Source organism: Morone saxatilis, unplaced genomic scaffold (assembly GCF_004916995.1).
Source record: "Morone saxatilis isolate NCDOM2014 unplaced genomic scaffold, NCSU_SB_2.0 Contig0, whole genome shotgun sequence".
NCBI classification, from domain to species: domain Eukaryota; kingdom Metazoa; phylum Chordata; class Actinopteri; family Moronidae; genus Morone; species Morone saxatilis.
Window position 1 is genome coordinate 10,944,066 of NW_023339650.1, and position 21,410 is coordinate 10,965,475.

Below are 21,410 nucleotides of genomic sequence, written 5' to 3' on the forward strand. Positions count from 1 at the left end.
CAACTGACCCAAGTTCATATCCTGTTGGCGAGTTACAATTAATGCTGTTCCTGGATGGCTGAATGTCTTTATAGTTAAGTATCTTGTAGTATGCGCTACTATTGATTAAGGTGCGCAGCTTAGATAGTTTCACAACACTTAATAGAAGCGAAATTCAATACATATTTGTGACAGAAATGGAACTCAAATAGTATGAAATTGGATAAATTACTTCGGATATTTTGTCAATTTAGTGTTGAATAAATTACAACCTCTATACAGGCGTATCTCAAAATCCATGGTATCCGGTGATTTAGTAGATCTACCTATCGGTATACATGAAGCTGTTTTTATGTACGGAGGGAGCGGGTCCTCTACCACAGAGGCAGCCATGTTGAACCGCCATGTTTTTAAAGTCGCCCAGAACAGACAAACTAAACACTGGCTCTAGATAGGGTATTTTGTGTTTTCTGCAATAATCACAGCCACCGTAGTTTCTCCTACAGGCTTGGAAGGCTGAGCTATATTCAAATGGTTACAATTTTTGGAAAATTTTCAATTCATTTTTGAAATTAAATATGCTTATTTGCTTTGTTGTGAATAGCTCAATGCTTGTGTATCTGTAGGGTAAATATGAAGCATATAACACAGGAAGATTGTGTGCCATACTCTTTCTTGGCCCAGTGCTATAACTTCCTGGAGTCATTAGGTTACTAGGCAACCGGCTGTGAAACCACAACATGTCCTTTTTACACTTATAATATTTAAATAGCTAACAGTACATGTAATATATATAGATATAGTGTAGATATATATATATATAGTGTTGCCTGTCTTTATACTAGACAAAGCTAACCAGCTACTGGCTGTAGCTTCACAATCCCCAAAACTATTGCTAATGCAGCCTGGTTTAATCTACAATAATGTGTGTCAAATGTTGGAATTTTTTGAAGACCGAATAAATGTAGCTTGGACCAGTAAATCCAAAAAGCAACCCCATGTAAGATGTAGCTAGCTTTGGGTTGGATAAAGTACACTAGCCCATCTTTAGGCTGTGGGCTGTAGCCATGGTTATACTCCAGACCTCTAGGTGGCGACAGAGAGCCGCAGCTGTTTCTCTCCCGTGCGTAAAGAGTGTCGTTGGTCAGGCGCAGCGGCTCTCTCTCCGTGGGCCCTCCCACTAGCAGAAGAGTGACACGCCATTCAATTGCTGCCTGGCCCTTTGCTCGTAGGAAGCAGGAGGCAGCTTTGAGCGTCCTCGCACCGACGGATAATAATATCTTAAAGAAAGCGACCACATCTGCGCTGCGTGGAGCAAAAGTCGGGCCGTCGACATGGGGATCCGAAAAAAGACCAACAAGAATCCGCCGGTGCTGAGCCACGAGTTTGTCATCCAGAACCATGCAGATATTGTTTCCTGTGTTGCTATGGTGTTCCTTCTCGGGCTGATGTTTGAGGTGAGTCCAGTCCACATGTTGAATGGGTTTTATCTGTGGGGCATGCGGGGATGCTCGCCCCGGCACAGTGCACGGACTACTGGGAGGCAGGATGCCGAAATACTCCCCTTCTGTTCTCCTGGAAACTGACATGGCTGTCTGATCTATTCTTCACACCACTTCCTCCCGTGGCCGAAAGTTTTCTGTGCACGATGGCCTCGCTTTGGCTTTTTATTCCACTATACCATCAACTCAACTCAGCCAGGTAGCTCGGCGTTAGGTTTCCACCAAACCCGCACTCTTTCTTAAAGCGACGTGGGAACTAGTGTCCACTTTGCATCTGGCTGCTTCCCATGTTGAAATCGATATTACAACCACTCGTCCGCAGGCCCGCGGGTTTGCTCTTTAACACAAAAAAAGCAAAGTTTCTCATGTGCAACATTGTTTTTTAAAAAGTATCTCATCGCGTCGCAGGTTTGCAACATTTTAATGAACCTCGGTGGTTACAACATTGGGCAACACTCTCGACCTGCTTAGTTTATGCGTCGATGTGTTACGTGGCAATCATACAGCGACTGAGAGGGCTGTCATCATCACAGACACCCGCTTGCACCAAAACTGAAAGTTGTCCCTGGAGCTCGGCGGCGGGTTTGAATGTGACCGGGTGCAGCGGGCCGGCGGGCTGCCCTCACACCGTCCCTGTGCCCCCCCCAGCTGCTCCACTTTAACACACATTTACGGTTCATTTCGAGCATGTTTCATCCTCAGTGAAAATCAGCGCCATTAGCGTCGTTTTGGCGATTTTCTCAACTACTTCCTGTTTTTGTTTTACAAAATAAAATTCCTGTAATGGCATACGATGCAGCGTCTATAGAGTAACGTAACGACGGCGTAAGCAATTTCAAAATAAAGTCTATTTATGATAGTTTAACTGAGCAGTGAGTGCGTCTGACGTGTGTTTAATTTCCATTTGGTGGCCACGTAGTTCTTTTGTTGTGAAGGAGGAATAAGCTGCTTCCTATTTTAACCTTATTATCTGGCTATCTTGATGCAGCTCTGTTTACTTGGTTGGATCATGTTTAATTTTCCATCACACATCAGTCATATTATGTAATACTGCTGATTAATTGTAATCCACAAAAGTCATTTCTTAAACAAGTCGAGCATGCATAGATGTAATAGTTCTATAGTTCCTAAGAGCCCTAAAGAACGAGTTGGTATTGCTTTTTCACCTTTTTTCTGTCAAAAAATAAATAGTATTGCATAATTCCGTCTTATCATCCTAAAGTTGGGGTAATATATTGCTAAAATAAAATGTGTTACTTTAATTTCAATAATCATATGTCGCAGTCACTCCATTATGGGTCGTGCAGTGAATGACCCAGCATATAAATGCAATGCTCCCAGTTTTGTGTGTATAAATTCAAGTAACCTTTCTAACCTGTTTGAATTTACAGTAGTATTTGGTTGATACTTGTTTAAATGACACACGTGCAGGCTCTAATTACTGTTTTCTTTCTATCTACAGGTCACCTCAAAGTTTGCAGTGTTGTTCATAACTGTCCAGTACAATGTCACCATATCAACAAATGGTAAGTTAAGGATTATATTGACAGTATAAGACACATGGTGAGAACAGATGACGATGTATGGATGTGTAAAGTGAATACAGCAAGTTTAGGCTTTAATGTATAATGCAGTATTTTCTTCGAGTTGTCTGGCTTGAAGCCTCTCATTTGGATTCTAGAGCGGTACTTGCGTGGCCTTACACAAACCCATTTGAGAGCTCCTTTTTTCCCTTTGGAGCTAAATTTAGTCCGCCTGATTTATAAAGTTCTCTTGTGGCAAGGTTGTGCCGGGTGAATTTGGGCTAAGGTGTAATATAGGCCTCTTAATTCAAGTCCTGTTCATTTCAAGGTTAACAATTTCTTTGCCAACTTCAGATACTGTTGAAGGAATGTTCAACCTCAGAGCTTTTTGTACTGTTGCAGGCTGCCAGCTGGTGATTCAGTTCTTATCTGAGAGACCTGACCACTTACCTAGCTCTGTAACTTATTTACAGCATGTATCAAATTAGGCAAATAACATGCAGCAACTAAATCTCTCCGTAGTGGAGCAAATTCAATAACGCCACTGTGTTTTTTCTTTGTCTGTGCTGACTTTTACAAATAATTGGATTGATGTCTTTATTTGGTTGCATAAACAATGAGCAATGGAGCACCGCTCAGGCTTTCTGAAACAGTTTGCTGTCAAGTGTGTTCATGTATCGTCTTTCTCTGTGCTACAACTCCTCTCATTGTTCAGTATTTCTCACAGATACTGGGTTTGAGGCTGTATAGATAATATGTTACTTTTGAGAGATAGAAGAGGCTTTGTGCTGAGACAGTCAGTGACTCTGGTATTTTCCAAGTGGTGTAATACTGCACGGGTGAGACTCACTAATCCAAGCACCTTACCTCTGGAATTAAGGTTGTTAAACCTGTGAATCACTTGTTTGAATTGAACTTTAAATGGCTCGGCAGGTCATTGTGAGGATAAAAAAAATCTTATTTGTTATTTCTTATCTTATTTTATTGTTTTTAAATCATGCTCATGTGATGACTCTGTCTGACCTCTGTGCGAAGGCCCAGAGGAGACGGCTGTGAACCACTTCCACCATGGCATCAAGGACCTGGCCACTGTCTTCTTCTACATGCTGGTTGCCATCATCATGCATGCCATTATCCAGGAGTATGTGCTGGATGTAAGTGAGACACACACTTGAGTGCACAGACTTCAATCTCTGAGAGCGCTTCTGCATTGTTTAGTGTTCTTTTTTTTTATTACAGAAAATCAACCGGAAGAAACACTTCTCCAAAACGAAGCACAGCAAATTCAATGAGTCAGGCCAACTCAGCGCTTTTTACTTATTCTCCTTCGGCTGGGGCGTGAGCATCCTGCTGTCTGTATGTACAGTAGCTAAGCTGGTTTTACATATATTTTAAGGCCATAAACTGACTGTCCGTGCATGTAATTTAAATACTACTTTGATCTTAGGAAAACTTCCTGTCCAATCCAGTCACCCTGTGGGAGGGTTATCCCCATACACTGATGCCGTAAGTTGTCATGTTGTTTAAATTGACAAGAAACCCTGTCACATATGTTACTTAAATGGTTATTTTATACATATATACATATATAAGTGTGGGGGTTTGAAGAATAAAAACTTTTAATTTTGTAACTTTCTTTCAGATTCCAGATGAAATTCTACTTCATTTGTCAGCTGGGCTACTGGTTACACGCTCTCCCAGAACTGTATTTCCAAAAGACAAAGAAGGTGTGTGTATGTGTGTGTGTGTTTATGGTGGGCCCATCGTTTTGCAGTAGTATGACGTGCTGTTTGGGCCCTGAGGTTGTATCCTGTTTGACTTCCTTGGTTATGTTGCATTGTTTGAAAGAAGCATACTCTTCTTGCTTAATTCTACATGCAGAACCACACTGCTGTAAATATTTTGACAATTTTTTGCCCTCCCATCTTTTGTGTTTGCTGTTTAGGAGGATATTCCACGCCAACTTGTGTACATCTTCCTGTACCTGGTCCACATTGCAGGTGCCTACATTCTGAAGTAAGAACTGCCACTTAAAAAAAGCCTAGAATTATGTGTGTGATTGTGTGTTTGGACACCAGTGGTGTCCCCCTGTGTAGTTCTTGTCAGTTGTAATTCAGTGAAATTGTGTCTCCTTGTGTCTTTCAGTCTGAACCGTCTGGGTCTTGTCCTGCTAGTGTTGCACTACTTTGTCGAGCTCCTGTTTCACGTGTCCCGCCTGGTCTACTTCAGCAACGAGAACAGACAAACTGGGTGAGTTCTAATGTGCAGCTATTAATTATTTCAGATTTATGGCGTGTGCAAATATCATAAAAGTTAAGAATGACTGATGGTGGAGAAGTCTTGAATGCAGTATCATGGTCATCTTCTTGTCTTCCAGTTTCACCATATGGGCCGTCTTGTTTGTCCTTGGACGGCTACTCACCCTGTCCTTGTCAGTCCTCACCGTGGGCTTTGGCCTTGCCACAGCTGAGAATCAAGGCTTTGATTTGGCTGCAGGAAACTTTAATGTTCTTTTTGTTCGGTAAGCACCTCTGAGAAGAGAAACGGCACTACGTAATGCTGAAATAATATTTTAGAACTGCTGACATTTTGCTGCTGAATTGCAGTGAATTTATTCTGGTCTGAAAATCTGCCAGCAACAGCCTTTTTAAGCTTAACATTCATAAAGCAAAAAACAATCCACTCTGAAATATATCTTTAGCATTGTTAGCTGCTAATTGTGCATATTTTCTAATTCCCAGTAAATCACGTTGAGATATTTGCTGCACAGCTGGAGTGGAGTTCAAATGAACATTTTAAGTCATAAGGATCATCCGTCAACATCGGGTTGGCACAGAATAAAGGAACGAGACCTCATTTCTAGACTAGCACCAAGTTTTAACAATCTTACAGGAAGGGTTCCATCTTGGAAGAGGAAAAGAGTTGTTCACCAACACCAGCTTCAATAAATTAGAATGAAATATAACCACAATACATCTTGTGCCAAGCACATGCAAAGCCAAGTGAGAGAATTCCTCCTCTCTTGCTATCAACTATTATTGCTTTGTTTCACTGGAGTTATTGAAATATATTGTGGGATTGTAAGAACTCAACAACACTATGATGTAGCACATTATTAAGCTATATCACAACATTTTAGGCCAGACCTTCAGAGCGGTAAAACTTGTGTCTAGTTTTTTGGAGTTTCTGACTGTTTGCTCTCCCCATCAGGATAACTGTCCTGGCCGCCATCTGCCTCACTCAGGCCTTCATGATGTGGAAATTTATCAACTTCCAGCTGCGCCGATGGAGAGAGCATGCCCAGGCTCAGACCTTGAAAAAGAAACAAGTTCCTTCCAAGAGCAAATCAAAGAAAGACAAAGGTGAGCAGCGAGCACAAAGTTCTTCTTACTCTTCTTCTGCAAAGCACTGAACGTGCCCCCGAGCAGTGAAATGCTTATCAAAACACACACTGCTTTAATGAAACACAAATGTGAAGTAAGAACCAGGAAGTCTTATAAACTTCTGAACAAATATTTGTTAGAATATAATCCATACATGCATTTCTTCTGCTTACATACACTTAACCTCATTAATCAGTGAAATGTGACTAATTTGGATGTGCCCTTTGTTTTGTAGCCAACGGAGTAAATGGAGTGAACTCCCACGGAGCTGATTCGCCAAGAGCAAGAAAAGAGAAGTCATCATAAATACATTCCCCTTACAGCCTCCTCTATCATCCCCTTCTCAAAGAACCATCCCCTTCCTGTGCCTCCTCGGCTGCATCCAACCAACACTTTCTCCAACTCCTCCACCACGATATGCATTTTTCAGCTCCCACACAGGACTGACCTCCCAGCTGGACTTCCAGAGCCAGAATGCATTTAGCTTTACTTGTTGCCAGTCGTCCAGCACGCCTTGATTTAAGAATCATTGCTCTGCTGCGCCATTTCGAATGAAAAAGAAAACAAATTCAGAAATAAACTTTAAAAAAAGACCTTATTTAAGAAGTGCCTATTGATACGGATTGTTTTGTACAGGGTGTGTAATTTTAAAAATTCAGGAATGATGACTTCAGTGTTTAATGTTTCTCCCAAGTCAGGACATTTCTTGCTTTTTCCTAAATACTGTGTATTCCAGCTTGTGTTTTATTTCCCCTTTTTGTTTCGTGTAATTGCTAGCCCAGCTCCTCTTCTTTGCCACTGATTTTCTTCGAGTTAATGTATTTCTTCTCCCTTATTTTTCCATGAGTGACTTAGAATCTTATTATAATCTCCATCTTTGCTATGACTGGGTTCACACCCCAGACTGTTAAACCTCACACAGCAAGACATTGTTACAATGTTTCAACCATGTCACTGACCAACAGACACCTAAATAGTGGAAAGCAAAGTAGAATATGAACGTTTTCAATACCCACTCATGGATAGAATAGGGAAGAGGTGTACAAAAGCAACCAAGGACAACAGGATACATCATTCTGTAATACTGTCATTAGATTCACAGTTCAGTATTATGCAAAACTGCCCTGTAACCTGTAGCATTTAATTACTGGAGTTCAGAGTAGCTTTGTAATCACAACAGAACATGTTCCTTGCCATGAAATTATACTTAATCTATTATGGTTCTGCCTAAAACACTGTTAATGAATGAACACACCGTGTGTTTTCATTTAGAGTGAAATGAAATAACTTTTATAAGAGACGAAACAGACGGAAGTCTGGCAAAACGCCCCTTTAGTGAGTTTGATTGTATTACTGTCTTGTACAGTCCCTCTACATTTGCTGTATATGTGGAATGGGTTTACTGTATTTGTTTGGCTTTGCATATTATTGCTTACATTAAAAAAAAAATGTCCTCAAGATTTGTTGTAAAAGCACAGAGTGCGGATGAGAGAACCACATTTTGTTTGGCTGTTTCCCCCCCTACCCTCTATTGACTGTGCCAAATGAGCCTGATTGACTGTTGATATATGCCTTTTACTTACATGCCATAAAGTGAATTTCCAAAGCTATGGAGTGCAGTCAGCCGTATTGTAATAATCAATCACCTAGGTAACACTGGCTTATTCTAAAGAATGAACCCATTAACTCATTTTAGGAACACAGTAGTGAGTCATGGTTGTCTCCGGCAGTATATCAGCAGTGTGGTTTTCTCAACTTGTTCTGAGGGTTTATCTATCATACAAAAGAATAAAATGTTTTATTGAAAAAAAGAGTTGTCAGAATTGTTTTTCTGTACTAATAATAGTTCATTTATTTAGCCCAATATCACACATCACAAATTTGCCTCTAGGTGCTTTACAATCTGTACAGCCTCTGGCAGTTCAGTAGACTAGACAGTTGATTCAGATAAAGAAAAACTAGAGCAACTGAAGAGATACATTAAAATATGCAATACAATAAAAATACAAAGTGTTGTACCAGTAAGAGGGAAGGTGTAGTGTTTCCCAAACTAGGTCGCAGATAACGCTAGGAACCCCACACAGAAAATGGAGAAAACATTTTTGTATTATCTAATGCCCTACAAGCAAGGCTGCATCTAGGATTTCAAAAATACTGAAGTGTAGTGTAAGTCCCCCCTAACATATTCCTCACCATTTTCTGAAAAGAAATACCCAGTGTATATTTTATAGCCCAACATGAAGGTGTAAATGGTGTTTCAAAGCCTTTCCACATTGTTAGTGTTGAAGCCTTTAGGTATTTAATATTTTATTGGTTTAATAGTAAAATTCCAAGAAATTAATTGATTTCAGAAACTGCAGAGGACAGGACCTAAATGTTGTTATTGGTAGCTGCAGCCCTGACTGGAAAGTAACACCCAAGCACATATTAAATAAGTTTTTTCTGAGGAAAGCTTTTCTTTAATATATGAAGCACTGACCAAATCCTGCCCTCAGGTAAACAAAGACCATAGCATCCCCGCCAAACGGGAGCAACTGCGAGAATAAAAACCCTACACAAATGGCGGAGTGTGGCTGAAGGCGGCCACATAGATTTCTGCCGCTGGGTGGCGGTGTTGCACAAGTTTTCACCGCAAAAACCCGCCTGCTTGCTCGTTTGATCCATGGATAGTGGACCTCACAGTAAATCAAAGGTAGCTACATAAGTAGGACACGCTCATTTGTGACATTTCTAAAGCCTGCAGTGTTGGTTTTCCGCTTGTGATTCAATGAATTATATTCATTTCCTGAAGTAGCCAATAAAATGTTGGAAAAGCATGCCTTTGTTATTACACATTTCCCCCCATCACTGTCTAGTTACAGCCAGTGATAAGTGTTATAGCAAGTGTAGCATCTTAAAATCATCTAGGTAAGTCTGACATTTAACCCACAGACATGTGATTAAGGCAAACACAAATTCCCTTTATCAGCCTTTTTTTTTATTTTTTGCTGCGCACTGCCTTTGAATCCATCATTTTATAGGTTGACATACATTTTTATGACCTTTAATGTACATACATGTTGGCAGGCAGTACAACCCCAGGTGAAGATGTATCGGTGTAACATGTATAATACACTTTTTTTGTCCTATATTGAGAAACCTGAGTTGGGATAGGAGGAGGGGGGGGTTAATATAGTTTGCCCACCTTTTTTAAACCACACATTTAAAACACTAGCCACTGTTATCGTGACACGGTGTGTGTTTTATACCTGCTGTCAGATTAAAGTATGCCATTCAACCATACAGCAAGCACCGTGTCACCCTAACAGGTAAATCGCCGCGGTGGTGTTGCTTTACGAACCCCGGCGGTATCTGAGTTGATAGTGCTGGAGCCCCGTGATGTGGTTTGGTGTGGGGGAGGATAGCAGCTACCAGCCAGATAAACACTCAGCATTGGTTTGCACAGCAGGAGTAACATGGCGGCACAGTTAGCCAGCAGAAATGTTGTTTCACTACCGCGAAGGTCAGAGCCGCGTCTGATAAACGGAATTTAACAGCGAGGACACAGCCGAAAGTATTAAATCGTAAGTAGCCACACGTGTTGGTGCTCCTTGTTGAGACGGGACGTGGTGTTTTCGTTGTGAAATCCATTCTCCGATGTGAGGTCTTCAATCTCGGTTGTGTGTCTGTCTGGCACAGGCTCTCGCTTCGGCGTTAGCTTATTAGCAAGCGTTAGCTCCTTGGCTAAGCCCGCTGCCTGTGTCAATAGTGTTTTCTGCAGCAAACTCAATCAGACAGCGAGCTTGCAAGCGAGTTTATATGCAGTGTTTGTCAGCCGTTTTTATATATCCACCGGCTGTGCGGTCACACACACATTTGATGAAAAGTGGGGAGACAAAAAAAAAGAAAAGAAAAACCCTAGCGTGCACAGTACTTTCATATGTCATTGTTGTTTTGTGCTGAGTGAGCGGGCGACCGTGCACACAACACCGGACTAAGTTCGCCAGTACAGCAGCAACGTAGTTAGCATGCTAACCGTGGTAGCTGCAGGCTAGTCTGGCTGGTTGGACGTCGTTGTCAGAATATACGAGTGAGTCAGGACAGTCCTCTCCACCATGTGTTTGAGCGGGCACTTAACCTTGTTTGTTGTGGTGTTCAGCATGCCTGTGTGCCACTTGCTACGTTAGGTAAGTTGCCGACATTTCTGCATTTGTTCAGGGTTCGTGGACAATTCTCAATATTTATTTTATTTTTTTATTTTTTTATGCTGAACTAATGTTTCTCTCGTGTTTGCCTGGCGTTACTATGCATTGTCGAGGTGCTGCTCTACTAATGTGCTAGTTAGCAGCCAGGCTATAATGTGAGCGTTTGTCACTTCAAACCAGCAGCTTCCAGCATTTGAAACGTATTCAGAAAGTTGTCCATGGACTCGGCTAAAAACCTAGAGAATGGCTCTTATCTACACTCAAGATTGGGGGAAAAAAGGAAAAGTGTGCACAGTGCTTGCTGTTTGTTGTGGCTCTGCTGTCCAAGTAACTTAAAATTATGTTTAAAATAAACAGGATGGAACCCAATTACTAGCGATTCACATGGGCTTCATTGCCTAGATGTAAGAGGGAGGACTTTAAATTGAATACATAAGATGCGCTCAGACAACGTAAGGCACCCATGCAGTTTTGGGGAATGCTGCTTCTCTGTTGCTTTGTTGTGCCAGTGTTGAGAGGACACTGCTCTCCTTTTTTCTTTTCTTTTTTCTAAAGGCTCTCCTCCTTGACTGATTCAGGACTGTACAGGCAGACAGCTTGTGCCATTTCAATGCTTGTCAACGCTCCTCTCAGTAATGCTGGAGGAACGCATCTTGTGGAACCAGTTGAGCAGTTTCTGTTGCATCAATCTGCCCACCTGATGGTGCACAGTACTCAGGTCACATCACCATAGGAGATTTAACATGACATGTTGTCCAGCTGCAGTTCACCTGCAACGTCAGGGCTCCCGTGCAGATGTGATGTGATGGGCTTCAGTCAGCTCTGACATATGCCGAGTAAGCGCACGAGACGTTTGACAGAAGCATTGGTTTGGATGTGGTTCATATTTTTCATTAACAGCGCATTGAAAAGGGCAGAGGACTATAAGTTAATGAGTGTAAGGAACCGCATGCATGTGTTGTCTGTTAAATTACCACAAAAATACTCTTCCTGTAGAGTAGTCTTATGTCTCTAAGGCATTTTAATCTGTAGTGAAACAAAACTTGCTCTTTACAAGTATTGAGTTTAGTGTAAAGAGGCCGATCAAGAGCCGGTTTGTCCTTGAAAGTCAGAACAAGTGAAGAAATAAAAAATTCTCTTAGACTGACCTTATTTTCCATGTTAGATGAAGACAAGGAGCATGCATACAATACCTGTGACAGCCCTCTCCAGTTACAAGACATGCAGTCCTGTACAGATGGAGTCATGCATTCCTTTAATGTCTGTAGTCTGTATAAGGAATCCTATAACGGGGCTCTTGCCTTTGGCTGGTACACTGAAACATTAGTTTCATGTCATTTCGACTTAACAGTGCAGAAGAATGACTATGTTGGGATGATGACAGTCCAGGAATTCAGGCGAGCTCACGTGTATGCAAGTATGTGGATGTTTACACAAGGATAACTGACTGGAGGTTTTCTCACACGGCCTGGGCACAGTTCGTGTAATGGGTGTTACCTTTAAAGTAATTCTCTCTCCGAACACATTGTAAACTACATCTATAGCAACAGGTGTGTGACAGGAATGCCCAGCTCGTCACATGATTCAGAAAAGGGTCTCTACCCATCCGTTGCTCTATAGCTTGCTTGTCTTCTCCCAGGCCGGGCTCCGCTCCGCTCAGCCCTGTAATTTGCTTCACACAAACCCGTCTTTCTGTGTTGGTGTTTGGCTCTTTTTGGTTGTCCATCCTATGTTGAATGTGTGTTCATAATTTCCGTAAAACAAAGCAGTATTTTCCAGTGCAAACTCTCAGCTTGCAATCACTGACTTTTGCCCTGTGATAGGTTGCATTGTTGCGTCACCTGAGTGATACTGTAATCGTTTGACCCTTGTTCTCCAGCATACGCTGCCAGTTCCTGGGTTGCTGTTGGTCACTGTTGGCCTAATATAACTTATTTTACATGTTACAAATGCATCTAAAAACACAGACAATAGAACAGGGTGAAAATGTATAATAATTACTGAGGTTGTCTGTGTACTAGAATTACATTTGGTTATTTAAATTGCATTTAATAGAATTGCTGGGGGGAGGCTGTACTAAGAATTATACTTGAGGTTAATACTGATTGATACTTGAATTTTGAACATAAAATCAGGAGTTTTATCTAGTTACAGCCTTACGTATCAGTTGTACATGGGGATGATCTATAAGATTTGGTCAGTGATTTCAAGTGAAATGCCAAGTTTGTGTACCCCAAGTGAATGCACTGCGTGACATACAGATGTTAGGTTGAATACCTAAATCACATGGGGTCCCCGGGTAATTCTGGCCCGTTGTTATTAGGGCATTAAGCTTATCTTAACAACTGAACTTATTTCTGGCTTGTAACCAAAGCACCATTGAAATTATAATCAGTTTTAGAAGAATTTAGAACACAACAGCAACATTCACCTCTAGGCTTTTAAACTCATTTAGAGCTGAAATGATTAATCAGTTAATCAAATCGTCTATCTATAGAAAATTAATGGGCAATGATTTTTTTTAATAAGCTGATTGGATGCAGCTTCCAATATTTAAAATCTGCCTGTTTTCCGTCATAGTAAGTTGAACATGTTTGATGTTTTGGACTGTTGGTTGGCCAACACAAAAAATGTGACAGATTTATTAATAATGAAAATAATCATTAGGTTCACCCCAAGTCATTACAGGGCCTCTTTATTCTTAGTAACATAGTAATTTACAATCCAAACCTCACTCTAAGAGGCGCCACGTCGGAGAAATCTTCTGTATTTTGTTAAAGCTAAAGATGACACCTAAGCAATCTAAGGGATATTATATAAATGATGTCCCCCTTTAGACATATGTCACATTTTAGTACTTAACTACACTGTTCCTCCGTTTCCACACTTCTCTGTGCTAACAACATTAAGTTGACTCATTTGACCCAGGCTGGAAAATGACATCCCTGTCTCTGCCGCTTAGTACAGCCAGCTTCTGAACAACACCATACCCCTCTGTCTCACACAGGCTCTTTAATGTGTACTCCTGGGCTCCTTTTTAAAAGCAGTGTCAAATGACTGCATCCAGTACGGAGAGGCTGGCAGGAATCTGGGCCTTGGTAAGGATGTTATAAAGTATTACTGCCCTTTCTCAAATCTGCACATTTTGCTCAAAGATCTGACGTTAGGAGAAACTACAAGGACTACTCTGACCAGATCAGTTAAAGAACACAGGAATTATGAGCACTTGACAATTTTTTTTAACAGATAACATTAAATGATTTAGACCAGACTTGAAGACAGACTTTTGGCTGAGCGATAAGACAAGTCAAACAAACACACAGGAAACCATGCGGCTCCCACTCAGGTTTAGATGTAACAGATCGGACTGCATTGTGTTATCTGTCCATCACATGCTGTATAAGGTCCACAGTGTATTCTTGACATGATGCACCGCTCCCCCTGGTATCTGTTTGCCTTGTCTCACTGGGCATCTCACCCTGCTGTCTCTGCGTTTGTGTTGTCATGGAAACAGCAGTGTGACAGGTCCTGGGTGGGCGTGAGGGATGAGCTGTGGGGAAATGGCCAGGTTTTTACAGCAGAGGGAGAGAGGAGGGGGTGAAAGCGGCAGAGGAGAGCCGTCTAAAGCGAGGCAGAGATGGTTGATGGAAAGCGGAGAGGGCTTTGACATGGAAGAGGAGGAGCGGGACGGGAGTATTTACTCCCTCTCTGCTTCAAGGCATGTTGTTATTGTGTTGTTTAGCTGACCTCAAATCAGCCAGCCCATCTATCTGTGCTGAGAGTAAGTCCTGTCTTGTTAACAACAGCCTGTACAGGATCTTTTTTGGTTTAACTGGATTCTGTGTTATTCAGAAAGCACAGTGCTTGTCATTAAAGAGTTGAAGATTCAACAATGAAGAGATGTGCTGTCAGACATAAGCAGAATTACTGGGTTTGCGATGGATCAACAAGAGCAGTTGTTTTCTGATAAAATTGAGCCCAGTAATTGAGCCCAATTTTGCTCTTGGATAACCTGCACTTTTAGTTTGCCTGCCAAGTGTTAGGCTATCTAGAGGTCCAATCTGTGATGATAGACCACTGAAGAGTGTACCTCTTCAGAAGTAACATTCAGGAACATTTGAGCTCTATGTTGGCACCGTTAAAGTGTCCTTGACTTGTATGTAACCATTACGCCAGGTGGGGTAATCCCTGTGGCAGTCAGTTAGTGTTAGAACGATACAGCTAGTTATTTTCGAGTGATTTCAACCTGTAATGTTTTAAAAACAGATTTGTAACATCACACCATAGGCTTCCGCATGCTCTACTCCCACGGAGACTCCATCTGGGGCTCCAAGGATCTTGAGGCTCGCAGGCAATCCAATGATCTCAACAGTCCGCACACTTCCACTTATGTAGGTCAGCTACTGCAAAGTGCATATTGATCTCCCAAGCTAAATGATATTGTGGTGTCTACTGCTCATCGCTGAGAAGGTGCCCTCAGCCAGTTTGGCATGAACAGAGGTCACATGACTGTGACAATGCTTCTGCAGCTGTTTTCCCTTGTGTTGTGAGGCTACTGCTTAGCTGTACACTATAGATCTAATCATTGATACTGTTTTGAATGTACTGTAAGACCCTCATTTTCATTTTAGAGCAGGCAGGCTTCCTTTGCTCCAGTCACCACTGATAATGGTGATAAAATATGTTATTTGAAAAGTGGTTATTTAAACATGAAGCTTATTAAGTTCTTTATGGAAAGCAAGGCATAAAAACACCCTCTTCAAAGAATGATAAAGGTAGATCATAAAGGTTTAAGATCATATCTGTAAATTGATGCATGACAGGATGGAGCTGTACATAACCGTGTGTGCTTTGAAGTCTTAATTTGTGTGAGTGAATTGCATTCCCCTCTGCCACAATGTGTTTGTTGCACAGGGTGCTATCATGTGGTTGGCACCTTTCCCGCTGCCCAGGGTGGAATCCTTGGCACCGAGGGAGGGAGAGAAAACTTGGATTGAGCTAGCCGCCTGCTGAATGTTGGGTGGGTGGTCCAAAAATATGCAGCGCGAATCGGACCTGAGAAAATCTAGCATACAGTCTTATTCTGGAATGGAGGTAAATGGAATTTCCCTCGGATAAATAAAGTATCTATCTTATCTATCTTATCTATCTATCTATCTATGGCGCGAGGCTAAGGTAGCATGGAATGACGTGCAGAGCAGCAGCATTTCTCACTCGCTTGTCATAAACCCAGAGGAATGTGGGGATTCAGTTTCAGGCTTTTCATTTCTGTACACATTGTGAGGGTCAAACTCTGACCAGCATGATTTCTTTCTCTCATTCTCTCTCTGTCTCTCGCTCTCTGCTGACTCAGCAGTGTTCCTTCAGTGACCTATAATATGGTTTTGCTTGCTTTATCTTTACTGTTTTCATTAGGGAAGGGAATCTCCTTAGCTGACCTGTGTTTTCCATCCATACTGTACAGTTTGGGTGTACTGTAGGTTATTATGACTAGATTAAGCACCATCCCATCAGCTGAACTACTTGTTTTCCTTTTATTAATCGTTGAGAACATAAAATGTTGCACAGGTTCGCGAGCCTCGTATCACGCTCCGTTAACTCCCACAGTGAACCATAAATGGTGAGTGAAACGACCAATATGAGTAGCTGGTGTGCATGTGAATCAGCTCTTCATTAAGTATTGTACAGTGACATAGAACAGAGTGTACCAATTATGTCCCCTAATTTGACAAGATTTAAAAAGAAAAGTATCAATTTTGTAATCATAAATGTGAAACTGTGAGAGGTGGTGATTAGCATTCGACACCAGATGGGTTATTGTTTGATTGTGATAGTTCTGATCTCACCAGGGAGAATTTGATTGTGTGTAGAAAATGTCCAAACCTTCTCACATCATTTACAAATGTAAAGGAAAACGTCACAAAGGTAAAATACACACATCATACTGCCAGGGCTCCATACCCATTTATACAGAATCCAGGTTGTATTTTTTATAAATTATATGTTTTAGATGCTACAAGCATGAAGGTTCGGTGTTTACTTTATTTTGCAAGGATGGCCAGCTGAGAAAAACACACTGCACCTGCTGTGTTGATTTGTAATGAAGGAATATGTAACCTGAATGCAACAGTATGACTCTTTCATGTGCTTTTGGATAGCAGTGGAGTTTTAAAGCGTGAACTGGAAACAAAGGCAATGACGAGCTTCGGCTTAGGAGACACTACTTGCTAGTATGACAAATGTATTCTTGGTTTTTAGTTTTTGGGGGATCTGTTGATTGATAGTAATTTAGATAAAATAAGGCAGGCATGTCCTTTTTTTTTTTTTTAGTGTGGAGTAGAGGAGAAGGAAAGCATTCTTGGTCATAAACATGCACTACATATGTTTTAGAAATGAAGATCATGTCGTGAGTGCAGCCTCCCACCACTGCCACCACACTAAAAGGCCAGCTCTTTTGAATCAAATGGGTAATGACGGTGACTATGTTAGTAAGTAAAGGCCATTTCTTTTAAGCGTTTTCCTTTCCTTTTGGTTTTGTGTGTTTGTTCTACTAAAACATAGCGATTATGTTTGTAATTCACATATGCAGGCACTGAAATTCTACATAATTTAATTACACCCTTCCACACACACCTGTGTTCATCCCACATGGAATATGCAAGTGTGCCTGTGTTTATTTGCATGTCGAAGTGCTCCCATTCATACCTTTACTCCAGAGGTTTGTGGTTTTGGCACCTGAAGATGTGGGCCATCAAAACAAAACCGCCTCCCATCTCATCTGGCTGTGGAGTGCAAAACAAAGGCACTCATTGGAGAGGAGATTACACAGGAGAGGCAGAGGCACGATGTTCCACCGATGCTGCTGCTGCTGCTGCTGCTGCTGCTACAGAAGCCGACAGACAATAACTTCCCTTAAGAGCTCAGTGTAGGGGTGGAGTTGTTTGACCGTTAATAGAAGTGATGACAGGAGATGAAGGAATTAATTCACCTCAGATGTCACGGTATTGTTCACTCCCCCTGTCAAGACATGGACATACTTAAAAACTGAATGTTTGCCTTACACTAATTGGGACACTTTGAGTCACGGTGAACACGGAAAACTGCTTAAATTTGATAGCTGTCCATGTACTGTATATTTTGGTTGCTGTACCTTAATGTAATAAATGCACATGGCCAGAAAGATGCCACCACTGTGTGTGAAATGAAGACCATTGTCCTGTTTCATCATTCAGTAGCCTGTTTAGATGGAAATGGAGGCGTGTGCTTGTCACCGTAAATTAATTTGTATAATATAATGTTGGTAGTAAAACATGGTTTTTATTAGCGAGGGTAGGAGGTGACAAACACTGTCTTTATTCCCAAATGTTATACTGGAGACATCTCAACAGATTTACTTCAAACATGGGTGCTGCTGTAATCCGTTACACAGCAAACTCAACATGGAAAAACATTTTAGCTCCTATTAGTGACTATTTGTCAGCGACTGGCCTCGCTAAATAGGTAAAATAAAGGTTAAATAGCCACAGTTGTAGGGTCTACCTGACCTGGCTGTCACTGAGTGTTTCACCAGGGGACTGTAAACGGAGAGAATGACTGAGAGAGAGGGAGAGAAGGCTGCTTCACTTTGCTCTTTGCCCTGTCTGGTCCAATTACATGTTCCACTGTCAGAGCAGCAGCACTCTTAATCAGGTAATGCTGGGGTTTAAAGGCATCCCCCTAAACGTGCTCCACAGATTATTACCCTGCTCACACGTTGGTTCAATGGAGCAGACAAACACTCTGAGCCTCTTCCTCTGTCCTATCCACTCTCCTCTTCTTCATTCAAATCCAAATTGAACTTCTTTTGGTTTAGTTGCGTTTTGCAGATCCATCAGACAGTGTATGTGCGTTTGTTGTGGGTCTGAACGTTGGCCTGTCACATTGTCTCAAGTGTTTGGCTGATAAAGTGACATAGTTGTGTCAGCTGATCTCTTTCCCTCCCCTCCGTTGTAACATGGCACCTCCTTATCCTGAGTCTCCTTCCACTGTACAGCCTCAGGCCTCCACGGGAACTAATTCCTTACAAACTGTGACAGGCAATAAAAGATGGTGGAGACACACACACACACACACACACACACATACAAAGGCACAACAGATATGCAGTTGAAATGCAGAACAGTCACAAGATGAGCTTCAAATCATCGTATAAGCATGATACAATCTGCTGTACATACAAATTGTTCTTTCTGACACACAAAAGGACAAGACTGTTTGAGCTCCACACACACTTACCTTCTCTTGTCATTATGACTCCCCTTTAACAACACGTCTTATCAGTCTCATTATGTTACTTAAACATTTGTGTTTACTGTCCCTGAGGTCACAGCTGAAGGAGCTGGCTGTTGCTGTTTGAGCAACAGATGTAAGGGCACCTGGCACAGGGTTGCATCTGCATCAGAGCGGCCCGTTGAAATCTGTTGGCACAGTGCCAAAGTGTATTAAGTAATAGTTTTATGTGAGGATCTCTGTATATGCTGATGTCCCCAAGACTAAAGGATTTTCTGTCATAACAGTACAAATCTTTACAGCTTCCGGCATCGTGCTTCTTTTTAAAATAATGGTGAAAGTTAAGTAAAATTGAAAAAAAAAAATACTGTTTACTACAGCTCACTTTTTGCCTATCCTAAATATACTCTGATTATGTAATTGCATTTTTGTGAATTTGCTTTAGCAGTCAAAGATTGTTTATTCACATGTTATTGAAATATGCTCAAAAGGTGTAGCCTAGGTTCATTTGGTTCAAAAGCTGAAAGACCAGTTGTGTACCTTTTTGTGCATACACTGTTTGGGTTAAACATGGAAATCCTCGTGCTCTGATGACGCTCTGATGACGCTGTCACATTCCAAGGACAGTGAGCAGGGCACAAAATTAGCACCAGCCATCAGCCAAGTGAATTAACTTCACTCACCAACCACAAAAAACAATGGTGATCAATTGATTGGCTAGTAACATTTGAACAAAACAACTTAGTTTTTCAGTTGTGTTGTGCTTTACAGCTGTACAGTTAAACATCTCCCTGGAGAAATCCAGTACACCCACATTCCTGTAATGTTTGAGATTAAGCATTTCCACTGACATTATTGATACCCATCGAGTGCCTTGATTTCGGCATCCCAACACATAACTGAGGCAGTAAAGTTTTAGATTCTCCCAAATCCCAGGGTCAGGTCTAAACCTGCTGCTATGAGCTTATAAAACAATACTTTAAGCTGTCACAAGCCCCATTTGTGGCGAAACATATGCTTTTGTCGCCCTGTGATTTATGCATATGACGAAATCTTTGTTTTGCTGGATAATCTGATTGTGTGGTTTATCGCACCTCGCAGTTTCTCCTTTGCAGCCCCCCGTAGATGGACCAAAATCCATTGATTATTGGTTAGGAAGAAGTTCTTGACCAAACCTTGGCGTTGACTAGAGCTAAAAGGCCAGGTGTTTTCATTAGGGTGGACATCAGCCTAGATACTTATTGAATTGAAGGCCATTAGTGGGCCATTCAAAAGGCACCCAGTAGGGGCTCCATTGGTGTTTAGCCCTTCTGTGACCTGGCCATTATGGTCAATTTCTAGCACATGAACTATCTACCCTTTTGTCCTATCTGAACCTGATTAGCCAGCTCATTAGCATTGTTAGGCCAGCCTGGGTGACAAAGCTTTTCACTCAGAAGGAGTCCATTGCCAACTCTGGAAGAAAGAAGGGATTACAACTAGGCTACTCCCAAAGCTTGGCTGTAGGCAGCATTTCTGCTCACCTCCCATGATCAATCTGGTTCTGTCAAAAGAAATAGCTGTTGTCTGATGACAGTGAACCACTCCCTAGGCTGTATGAACTTGGAGTTGAAATCAGTTGTAGTAATTCAGTCACTTAGCTTATGGTATTTGTTTTTCTGCTCAGTTTCAGTTCACACACATTTGTTTCACTTTCAGTTGACGGGAAACATTTTGTTTTATCACACGAAGGATAAGGTAAGGTTTCTCTCTGTGCAATGTGTCTATTACCAGTTATGGTTTAATTGGTTACAGTCTGTTTAAGTGTAGCTTGAACTTTTAACCTGATGATCTTTGACCTCCCTTTAAATCCCTTTAAATACCAACAGATGGTTGGGCTGTGAGTGTATTGGGCAAATGACATACTCCCATGATCCTGCGTCAAGTTTTGGAGAAGGTGTGAGGAATTTATGTTAGTTTTAATTTGTTGTGTGTGTATATTTCTCTGGCGTCATCTATCTATCCAATATTCAGGGTAACATGAAACTCAGTTAATGTTGCTGCTAAAGCTCAGTGGCAGCCTTGGCAGGGTTGCGTGTTTTTGTTTAGGTTCCACCATGTGTCATCCAACACTTCTTTGCCATGTAGAATAGCCCTTCAGAGATAGAAAGCTCCTCTAAAGGGGCACATCCTTTTTCCTCAGGAGGTCTTCTGCTTCTGAGTGTGTCTAGATGATTGATTTGCATGCATGCAGGCATACAGTATATGCGTGCATACTTATGGTGTGACTTGCCACTCGTCTTGGATCACACCCCTAATGTCAGAATCAGAATCAGAATCAGAATCAGTAAAGTTAATATTACCAGTACTGACTAACATGGGGCATTAAACTTGCATATAAATGTATTTGAATTGATGGCACAGGCTACCACACCAGGGTCCTGGATGACGGGACTCATTTAAAGTGATGGATGTAAGTGGATGTACAGATGCTACAGTATTGCTTGTAAAACTATATATTTCTGTGTCGCATGACAACAACTAGCTATGATTAATTTCTTCCTGTTGTAGAGCTGATTGATTTTCTGAGAG

The 21,410-nt window shown here is 41.5% G+C and overlaps 2 protein-coding genes across 3 annotated transcripts in view; both read left to right on the forward strand.

Annotated features, from left to right (window-relative positions):
* Positions 1-1,133: 1,133 nt before the first annotated feature.
* Positions 1,134-8,198, forward strand: tram1 (translocation associated membrane protein 1). The gene is made up of 11 exons (XM_035654537.1): positions 1,134-1,436; positions 2,944-3,007; positions 4,040-4,158; positions 4,244-4,360; positions 4,452-4,510; positions 4,647-4,731; positions 4,950-5,020; positions 5,150-5,254; positions 5,382-5,525; positions 6,215-6,366; positions 6,623-8,198. The coding sequence occupies exons 1-11, from the start codon at positions 1,314-1,316 to the stop codon at positions 6,691-6,693; spliced, it is 1,110 nt and encodes a 369-aa protein (XP_035510430.1). The 5' UTR covers positions 1,134-1,313; the 3' UTR covers positions 6,694-8,198.
* Positions 8,199-9,741: 1,543 nt separating this feature from the next.
* ncoa2 (nuclear receptor coactivator 2) overlaps positions 9,742-21,410 on the forward strand; it is a gene marked incomplete in the record, with an annotated part of 54,326 nt that continues 42,657 nt past the window's right edge. The window contains 1 exon segment of one of the 2 annotated variants that reach the window (XM_035665027.1): positions 9,742-9,950. 2 annotated transcript variants of the gene reach the window in all.

Coding starts and splice junctions, on each gene's coding strand:
- tram1 (XM_035654537.1), top strand. CDS start 1,314: ATGGGGATCCGAAAAAAGACCAACAAGAATCCGCCGGTGCTGAGCCAC. Junction 4,511..4,646: donor TATCCCCATACACTGATGCC/GTAAGTTGTCAT, acceptor ACTTTCTTTCAG/ATTCCAGATGAAATTCTACT. Junction 5,255..5,381: donor AACGAGAACAGACAAACTGG/GTGAGTTCTAAT, acceptor CTTGTCTTCCAG/TTTCACCATATGGGCCGTCT.